We start from the raw sequence: 9,588 nt of genomic DNA, 5'->3' as shown, positions 1-9,588 counted from the left end.
TAATTTATTTATGAAAGCACTGATGCGATTATTGATTATTTTAAATTTAGAAATGTATCTAGACTTATTTTCATGTGTATATATAAATGTTAAAATCTTGTGGATTTTATTTCAAATTATTTGAAATTAGTATTTTTTTTATTATTTAATTCAAATTTTAGTCATAAAAATATCTATTAATTTAATATAGGGCCCATTTTTGTTGCTACGCCCCGAGCCTATAAAATTATAGGACCGGGCCTGGCCCCACCCCCACATTGGATCCGCCCCTGATCTTAGTGTATGTGTTATGTGTTTTATATTTTGAGTTTTTGTGTTTTGTGTTATAAAATTCTGCATCTTAAAAGTATGAATTTGTAGTTGAAAAAATTAACAATTGTGTCTTATATTATGAATTTGTGCAAGGATGGAGCCAGGGGGGGGGGGGGGGGCAGTTCCCCCCTCACACCACCCCCACCCCATATATAATCTTTATATGTATATATGTATATATAGTACATGATTTAGTATTAGTATAAAAAAAAACTATTAAAGTCAATAAGAAATGAGTTAGATTAGTTGGTAGAACACATATTTTTGGTAATAATAAAGGTTAAGGGTTCAAATCTTTGGCATGGACATAGTTTTACAGTTTTTTTTTACTCCTTCCGTTATGTTTTATTTTATCCGTTCATACTTTTTCGTCCCTCAACCGAATTTCTGGCTCCGTCCCTGAATTCTATTGTAAAATTATATACTTATAAACACAAATTTTGTATTTAAATTAGATTTAAAAAATTAATAATTAACTAATTATATAACATGAGTATATGTTTTGTATTGTGATTTTTTGTATCTTATATTATGAAATTATGTACCTTACTAAATATAAATTCTGTACTTTTATTGTTTTGGTATTCACAATACTACGTGACCTTGCTACATGATATAAATTGTCTTGCTTTCACGGATATATATTTCATTATGGCAATGGCAACTTTAGGCTATGCGATGCATGACCCATGCCTCGGTTGGCACGCTGGAATGCCGGATAGAGCTGATGGATTTTACCTTAGCTTGGGTTTCAGATTACTTTCCAGTATTCCTTCAACTCGATCAGGTATGTAGAATCACTAGAATGAAGCTGTAATCCACCATTTCAGGACAATTGTTGAGATCAATTAGCCCTCTCTGTCTATGGTATGATATGATTGAATATCACAACAACAATTTAAAATATAAATCCCACTAATCTTTCAAAGTTTTTGAAAATATTGAATATCCCAAAAATATTGTTTAAGTGGAGATACTTAACGGAGTAAGAGCGTCAAAATTGATTACACCAAAAACAAAAATAACAAAACTTATAGATGTTTGATGGAATGCCTGAAAGAAATTCTGTGTGTTTTGATTGTCGTAGTACTTGGAGCTGGGGAAATCCATATATTCTGAGTGCCAAAGTGCTACAAAGGTACTTTTGCTTTTGGATTTCTCTATTACTTTACCTCCCTTGAATTTGAGCTAGGACTGTTTGGCAATGGCTTATATTTCAGACCTTTAATTTCCATCAAGGCTACTTGTGAGCTTGAGCAGCCAGGTTTTCCCTTCCCTTTTAATTCTTACATTTTGTTTTCCTTTTTTCCATAGTGTATCTCAAGCCATCATTTTTGCAATGTATGGTATGGATTGGTAGAAAATGAGGGGAAAGGAAACAGCTATGAGAAGAAAATGAGGGGAAAGGAAACAATGTATGGTATGGATTGGTTGGGGAATATAATTTTTGGGGTTGGGGGTTATTTTCTTTTCTTTCTCTTTCCATTTCCACCCATCCAAAATATAGAATTACAGAAACAACGCATGGACAAGAAATTAGTTGGAAGACAATAATACAAATCTATAGGAGATAATTGGCTATCAAAGATGGTGTATGAACAAACATCAAAATGTATACAAGAAAAGAACAAATCATGTTGAATACAGGTGGATTGCTCTTTTACTTTACATAAAGCTGTGTTTCTACATCTTACATTTCAGAGAATTTATTTATTTATTTTTTTTTGTGCAGAGATGAGACAATGGCTTATTTTTCAGTCATTTCCGTCACGCTACTTCTTGAGCTTGAGCAGCCAGGTTTTTCCTTTCTTTTAAATTCTTTCATCTCGTTTTCATTTTTTTTGCATAAACAAGCAAGATGCAAGAAACCAGTGAAGATAATATTACAGAAAGAAAGCATGTGCAAGAAACTATTTAAAAGACAATGAATATAAATCTGTAGGAGATAGTATGCAATCAAAGTTGGTTAATGAACAAACACCCAAATGCATACAAGAAAAGAACAAAAAAATCTATTGAAGTATATTAGAAGTCAAACATTTAGAGTAGTGTTGGAAGTTGAGGACTTGGAAAGGGAAAAGAAACTTATCTTGGTCCTGATAGAACTGATGCTGTTGGGGTATATGAGTTGATTACTGCTCTTGAGCTTACTGTGAGTGGGGCTTCAAGTTCTGTTATATTTAACAATCCATAGGTAGTGATAAACTCTAGCCCCGGCCCTCCTTCTAGTACCTTGACAATTACAGACATAGGAGGTCTCCTGTTGTGAGCCTGTAAACAACAAAGTGCAATCTTCATCATCTTTTCTGCATCCTCTTTGTAGCTATGCTCATCTTCAAAGTGTTGGTCAATGAAATCAAATAGCCGATCTTGTTCAGCCCTTTCTTTCACTATATCAATTAGCGGTTGGGATTGACGGTGATCACAATTTCTCCTCCTGCTTATAGTTTCTATCATCACAATTCCAAAGCTGTAAACATCAATTTTTTCAGAGATATTGGTCCCCTTGAACAATTCAGGAGCTAAATATCCTGGAGTTCCCTTAAGAACAGTTAACACTTGGCTTTGATCCCTAGTCATCAATTTAGCCAATCCAAAATCAGCAATTTTGGCATTGAAATTCTCATCCAAGAGAATGTTTTGGGGCTTTATATCAAAGTGAATGATTTTTGGATTGCAATGTTCATGAAGATATTCAAGCCCTTTAGCTAAACCAACAATGATTTTCTTCCTCATTTCCCATGTTAAACTGTTTGTTGTTTTCTGTTCCTGAGAAAAAATCCACTTGTCTAGCGAACCATTGCACATGTGCTCATATACCAGTAACCTCTTTGATTTTTCCCTACAGTACCCTATCAACTTGACCAAATTAAAATGATGGATCTTACCTATTGTATTGACCTCAGCCAAAAATTCTTTTAGACCTTGGCTCTTTGAATCTAACCTTTTCACTGCTATTTTTGTTCCATTTTCAAGAACCCCCTTAAAGACAGATCCAAACCCTCCTCGGCCAAGCCTTGTTTGAAAATCACGTGTTGCAGATTTCAATTCTGAAAGCCTGAACCTCCTAAATGCTCCAATAACTTGGTTGTCTATCTCCTCCTCTTCATTTACTTGATCATCTGCTTCCTTATTTGACTTCTTGTGCAGCTTGTAGCGATAACATGCTCCCGAAAAAATAATAACTACTAAAAAGGATAGGGAAAGCACAATCACTAAAATGCGGACAAAAGATGATTTCTTCACATCCTCAACTCTCTGAACCCTGATGAATGCATAAGAACTACCACTGCTTTCGTTTCCTAATGTTCTAAATGAATATATTTGAGATTCCAAAGAGCAATTGCCAAGTGACATGTTATTCCAATAGTGAAATATGGCAGCCTTACATGAACAAGAGCTCAAACATGCCTCTTTGCAGCTTTCTTTGTTGACATTATATCGCTGTGGCACAAAATTGAAGTATGTAACATTTGTGAGCTCCAAGAAAGTATGTTGTTGTACATCCTCACATGACAAAGGTTTTACTTGTTTGCATCCCTTTGTGGGCAGCGAATCATTTGAGTGCACAAAGTAGCCTGCCTTTCCACCTGGACAACTGCATTGCCCATTTGAGCAAATCCCAAGATCACCGCATGATGTCGGATATGAGCACTCGCCCAATCTACGATCTTCTAGAAAATCACCTTGTATCTCAAAACTAATGTTGAACTTATGAGAAAGAGAGGGTTGATACATGGTTAGATGTCCATTCGGTTCAAGAACTACATAGGGCAATCCAAGTTGTATGTCAGCATAGACATTGAATTGCAACCCATTTGGGAGTTTCTCAATGAAGGCAATATCCTTAGATAGATGCTGCAACTTTAAAAACTTAGAAAGTTGATATGTTCTGTACCGTTGGGGTGAACTGACACCGATAAATGCATCAATCCCTTCCGGAGTTGCAGTTAGAAAAAACTGACCTGATGCCAAACTGGATGAGGAATTGCGAGCCACCAGTTTTTTGCCTACTGAAAGGACCTGATTAGGAAGCAATGTATCAGTTGGATGATCAAAGGACTGCCACACGGTGTGACCAGTGCTATTCTCCAGTACCAAATTTCCTTGTGTTGTTAAACTCATCTTCTGGACCAAAAGCCCCGAAGTATTTGTAGACCAAACAAGACTTCCATCTGAATCTTTCAGAAGCAGGTTCCCTTTTGATGTGAACTCAAGTGTGGCATTCTCTCTCACTGGGTTGTCTCTATTTGCAGACCAAAATATAACCGGTGGAGCAAGTAGATTGATTGAGGACAAATTTTTGTTGGCACTGAGAGCAGTATGTGTTATTTTTAGTGAAAAAATGCCAAGATAAAAGGTGTTGCTTCTATTGCCTTTACTTCCATCAGTGAAAAATCCAAAACCAATAGGAGGATTGTCGTCAATAATTGTTGTTAGCAATACTGGCCTGTATGTAGTGCCATCAGTGAAAACCCAACTCCTTTGCTCAATAGACAGATTGTTCTTCCAGGAATTGGAATTGTATACAAAAGGGCGTTGAAACAGATAAGGGTACTGTCCTGCTGCGTTGCCTGGCGGATCATAGAGACAAAGCAGAGTAACTTGGGATGAACTTTTTCCAGTCTCAGTAGAGTTGCATGGAACCGCAGCACATCCTACATGATCTGAGCTATGCCAAACTATTTGAGTATAGTGCCTACACTCTCGTCCACCTACACAAGAATTGGAGTTGAAGTCATACGTATCCTCCTCGCCAATCCAGGACATCAGAATTGAGATATCAGCAGGAATACGGTACTCTGTGTTGTCATTGCCTGTGCCTCTGCCCAAGTTCTGACCGTATCGATTGCTCTGTGGGTCTGGATAACATTGATTTCTGCTGTGAAGTAGTAAGTTTTTTGCATACTTCTCTAGAGAACTGTCCCATACCAAAGGGCCGACACCAACTTGTCGACGGGCATTGTTATGCAAGTCAAGAATAACTGAATTATCAGCCCAAGAGGAATGCATTGTTGCAATAAAAATGAAGCATGCCAGTAGCGCTGCTTCCTCCATCATAATTTTTGGTTGTCGTAGCTCTAGTGCTTTCGTGGATGTTTCATTATGGCAATGGCAACTTTAGGCTAAAGATAGATAGAAGAAAGAAGAACAGTGGAAGACCACTCCCTTTTGAACACTGAAATTTTCTTTTAATTTCCCATGCATGCCCCGTTTGGTAAGCTGGATAGAGCTGGTGGATTTGACCTTTGGTTTCAGATTACTTTCCAAGCTTTCTTCAACTCTGGTGTATAGAAGCTGTAATCCACCATTCTTGGAGAAGTGTTGAGATCAATTAACCATCTCTATTAGAGTTGTCGAAACGGATTGGTGGGATAGAGTTGTTGAAACGGATTGGTGGGGCAAGACCCGCCAAAGCACGTCATTTTGGTAGAACGGGCTAAAAAGCCCATCAAAATTCCGGCCATAAAATTCAAAGCCGGCTCCACTTTTGGCGTGGCGGGACTACTCTCTGGTATGATGATTCTTGTTGTAGCATTGGGCTCAAGTTAGAGTGGCAAATTATACCGTGGACTATGGTCCAAAACGGTGCCGTTTCTTTTAATGAAAAGAAATGGCACCCGCTTTTTGCCGTTTTACGTAAAATAGTTCTGTTTGTATAATATATTCAGTTTCATTTTATATACACTGCAGTTTCATTTCAACACAACTACAGTCTCATTTCGATATAACTATAGTTTCATTCGACATTATACACTCAAATATGTGAAACTGTTTTTCAGTTTCATTTTATATACACTATAGTTTCATTACAACACAACTACAGTATCATTTCGATATAACTACAGTTTCATTGGACAATATACACTCAAATATGTTAAACTGTTATTCAGTTTCATTTTATATACACTGCAGTTTCATTTCAACACAACTATAGTTTCATTTCAATTCAATTACAGTTTCATTTGATAATATAAAAACAATATGTGAGACAATTTCATTTTAGATACACTGTAGATTTATTTTGTAATTAATACACCAAACATACAGACTCCGTTAAGATGTAACGGCAATTGTTTCTTTACTTAAAGAAACGACGCCATTTTTGGACCATGGTCCATGATATAACGACTGAGTTAAAGTAGCTCAACTACAGTACAGTTCAGCTTGTATTGAATGAGTTAATTACAATATTTTTCAGCTCAGCTACAATTAGTAGTCTGTTTCAAATTACATTCAAACTGCAATTATATTGAACCTCATAAAAGATAGATTTTTGTTACGGAATATTAGATTTTAAAATTAATTTCATGGGGTTCTATAAATTATTTTCTGATTTTAAGTTTGTTGAAGTCGTAACGCTTTGTGTGTGTATATATATACAACATGATTTTTGTATAAAAGGTGAGGATTAATCACAATCACTTATTATGATTTATTAATAGTTGAAAGTTTTAATAAAAAAAAAAAAGAAGTAATTTTATAAAATGAACCTCATCTTTCTTTCCCTTATATTTTAGTAATAATTCTCAACCTTTTGATCTATCTCGATGAATAAATCAGATCATATTACTTAATACTTTTCACCTGAAATTATGTTCTGACATTAATCTCTCCTTATATATATGTGTGTGTGTATGTGTGTGCGTGCTCACGTTCTCTCATTATAACCTTATAGGTGAAGCAAAAGAGGTCTTGGATTCAATCCCACTCCCGACCAAATCAGTAAAGAATTGTATATAAAAGTGTAAGATGGATTCCACTGAAATCACAATCAAGCTTTATAAGTTATCAACTTATCATATCCATTTTGTTTATATTCATTCCATTGATATAGGCTAAAACTCATTTGTGGGTTTAAAGTATTAAACCGCGGGTTGAAACCCAACCTAACCCAATAGTTATAGTTATACATTATATATGCAAATCTATACATATATAGTATATATATAATTACATGTATACAACAACTCTAACGCGCAAATTATACTGTGCAACCGAATGTCGTTTTGGTTAAAAAACGCGCGTCCCACTTAAAAAAGAAATCAAGTTTGATTCCCGGCAATAGCATTTTTATATATCCATAAATTCATAACTATATATTCACAAATTCAGAACTATATATCCACAAATTCATAACTATATATCAACAGTGAATGAATGAAGTAAAAATTCACAATATATCCATAAATTCATAACTATATATCCACAGTGAATGAATGAAGTAAATATCTACAATGAATGAACTAAATATCCACAATGAATGAACTAAATATCCAGAAATTTATAAATATATATCCAGAAATTCCTAACTATATATCCAGAAATTCATAACTATATATCCACAATAATTTTATTGCCGAGAATCGAACCTAATTTTTTTTTTTAAGTGGAACGCGCGTTTTTAGTCAAAACGACGTCGTTTTGCATCGTATGCACCATGCACATGGTGCATTCAGTTGCACAGCATAACTATTGACTCTAACGAGGCTTGACCAAAACTAAACCATATATATTAGTTTTGAAATAGATGGTCAAATGATGAGAGTCTTAAGAATTGTATCTGCGTGTATTCAATAATAATTACAACAACCGTAAGATTACAACAAGGAAGATAATATGTACAAGGAGAGTCCTATTACAAACATAATAGACCGAAGTAGAGTCCTGAAGTAAATACTATACTAATTCACTCCCTCAAGCAGATGCTGGACAAGGAACAACGCTTAGCTTGAAACACAACTCAACAAACCATGACCCTGGCAGAGGACAGAGGTTTATTAAAGATATTGGCTACCTGATCTTTAGTGAAAATTCACCTTTAGTTCACCAGCAGTCACATGTTCACGCACAAAATGGTAATCTATCTCTACGTGCTTCGTCCGAGCATGAAAACAGGATTAGCACGCAAATAAGTTGCACCAAGATTATCACACCAAAGCACTCAAACAGAGTTAAGAGATAAACCAAGTTCACGAAGCAAAGACTGAACCCAAGCAACCTCTGCAGCTACGTTAGCTAGAGTCTTGTAATCAGCTTTAGTAGAGGAACGAGCAATGGTGCGATGCTTCCTAGACATCCAAGAAATCAAGCTTGATCCAAGGAAAATAGCAAAACCAACAATAGACCGCCTATCTATCTGACAACCAACCCATTCAGAATTAGAAAAGGCATGGACGGTGGTGGCCAACGAGCCTGTCAGACGCAAACCAAGATCTAGAGTACCTTTAACATAACGCAGAACCCGTTTCAAAGCGGAAAAATGCTGATGAGTAGGACTATGCATGAACTGACATAGCCGATCACAGCGAAGGAAAGGTCAGGCCGAGTAATTAGCATATACATTAAGGAGCCAACCAACTGCCTATAAGATGTAGGATCATCAAGCAAGGAAACATCACCAGGAATACCTGACACAGAAGTAGACATAGGCGTGGCCAACGGCTTATAGGACTCCATGCCTGCCTTACGCAAAACCTCAAGCATATACTGGTGCTGAGACAGAACAACATCCGAGCCAATATGAAGAAAGAACCGAGGCTTTTCAAGGTCCCTGATCTTCTGTTTTTGAAAGTGCATTGTGCCAAGGCACTAAAATTGCAGTGAAGGACACTATGAGACTAGATCACATAAAGAATTCATTTATGACAGAAGTGGCAACAAAAGAAAGCATGGATCACGCAAATTAATAGGTTTTGTGTTGCAAAAACTATGTTTAGGATACTATCCAGTTAGTGTGGTTTCCTCTAAAACTGTTATTACACCCGTTAATCCAACATTTCTGTCACATGTCATAATTATGCATTCTTGAAATATTTACTTTCATGAGAAATTTGATAATCTGGCATTGATATATGCCATGACAGCAAATAATACTTTAATAAATTCTGAAACACTAATTTAAAAATACATAATGGGCATTGGACTATTCACCCAATGCACGTGTGGTAACTAGCATATATATATATATATATATATATATATATATATATATATATATATATATATATATATATATATATATATATATATATATATATATATATATAGTGATTTTGCAACGTTTAATCTTAAACTTTCAAATTGACCATCTGTTGTCCTTCGACTTTGAAATTTAACCATTCGTGGTCCAAGTTAATAATCCATGGTTGTTCAACTATTAAATTTTAACCAATCATGGTTCTTTCAAGAGGACTAACCAACAATTCTAGGTTAGTATTTATTATATCTTTTGCATTCTTTTCAATAATATATAACTAAATTTCTACTGAAATT

General features: G+C 35.4%; 2 protein-coding genes and 1 long non-coding RNA gene across 3 annotated transcripts; 1 reads left to right on the top strand and 2 right to left on the bottom strand.

The window, feature by feature from the left end:
* Positions 1-1,025: 1,025 nt before the first annotated feature.
* LOC109163603 lies at positions 1,026-2,109 on the top strand. The gene is made up of 3 exons (XR_002051295.1): positions 1,026-1,099; positions 1,400-1,450; positions 2,045-2,109. It is a non-coding gene; the product is annotated as an uncharacterized LOC109163603 (long non-coding RNA).
* Positions 2,110-2,397: 288 nt separating this feature from the next.
* Positions 2,398-5,370, bottom strand: LOC109163526 (G-type lectin S-receptor-like serine/threonine-protein kinase SD2-5). The gene has a single exon (XM_019312276.1). The coding sequence runs from the start codon at positions 5,368-5,370 to the stop codon at positions 2,398-2,400; it is 2,973 nt and encodes a 990-aa protein (XP_019167821.1).
* A 2,887-nt stretch (positions 5,371-8,257) lies between these two features.
* On the bottom strand, positions 8,258-8,892 carry LOC109163525 (uncharacterized mitochondrial protein AtMg00810-like). Its single transcript, XM_019312275.1, has 2 exons — positions 8,604-8,892; positions 8,258-8,508 (listed from the first exon to the last, which is right to left on the bottom strand). Exons 1-2 carry the CDS (start codon positions 8,890-8,892, stop codon positions 8,258-8,260), a joined length of 540 nt encoding a protein of 179 aa, XP_019167820.1.
* Positions 8,893-9,588: the final 696 nt, after the last annotated feature.

This window comes from Ipomoea nil, unplaced genomic scaffold (assembly GCF_001879475.1).
Source record: "Ipomoea nil cultivar Tokyo-kokei standard unplaced genomic scaffold, Asagao_1.1 scaffold3030, whole genome shotgun sequence".
Classification (NCBI taxonomy): Eukaryota; Viridiplantae; Streptophyta; class Magnoliopsida; order Solanales; family Convolvulaceae; genus Ipomoea; species Ipomoea nil.
Note: the sequence above shows the minus strand (reverse complement) of the source record. Positions and strands in the feature narration are given on the sequence as shown.

Bases quoted from the DNA above. Each gene is read 5' to 3' on its own strand.
- LOC109163525 (XM_019312275.1), bottom strand. From the start codon at position 8,892: ATGCACTTTCAAAAACAGAAGATCAGGGACCTTGAAAAGCCTCGGTTC. The intron at 8,509-8,603 runs GTTCATGCATAG...TGCGTCTGACAG, and splicing joins CGCTGTGATCGGCTATGTCA to GCTCGTTGGCCACCACCGTC.
- LOC109163526 (XM_019312276.1), bottom strand. From the start codon at position 5,370: ATGGAGGAAGCAGCGCTACTGGCATGCTTCATTTTTATTGCAACAATG.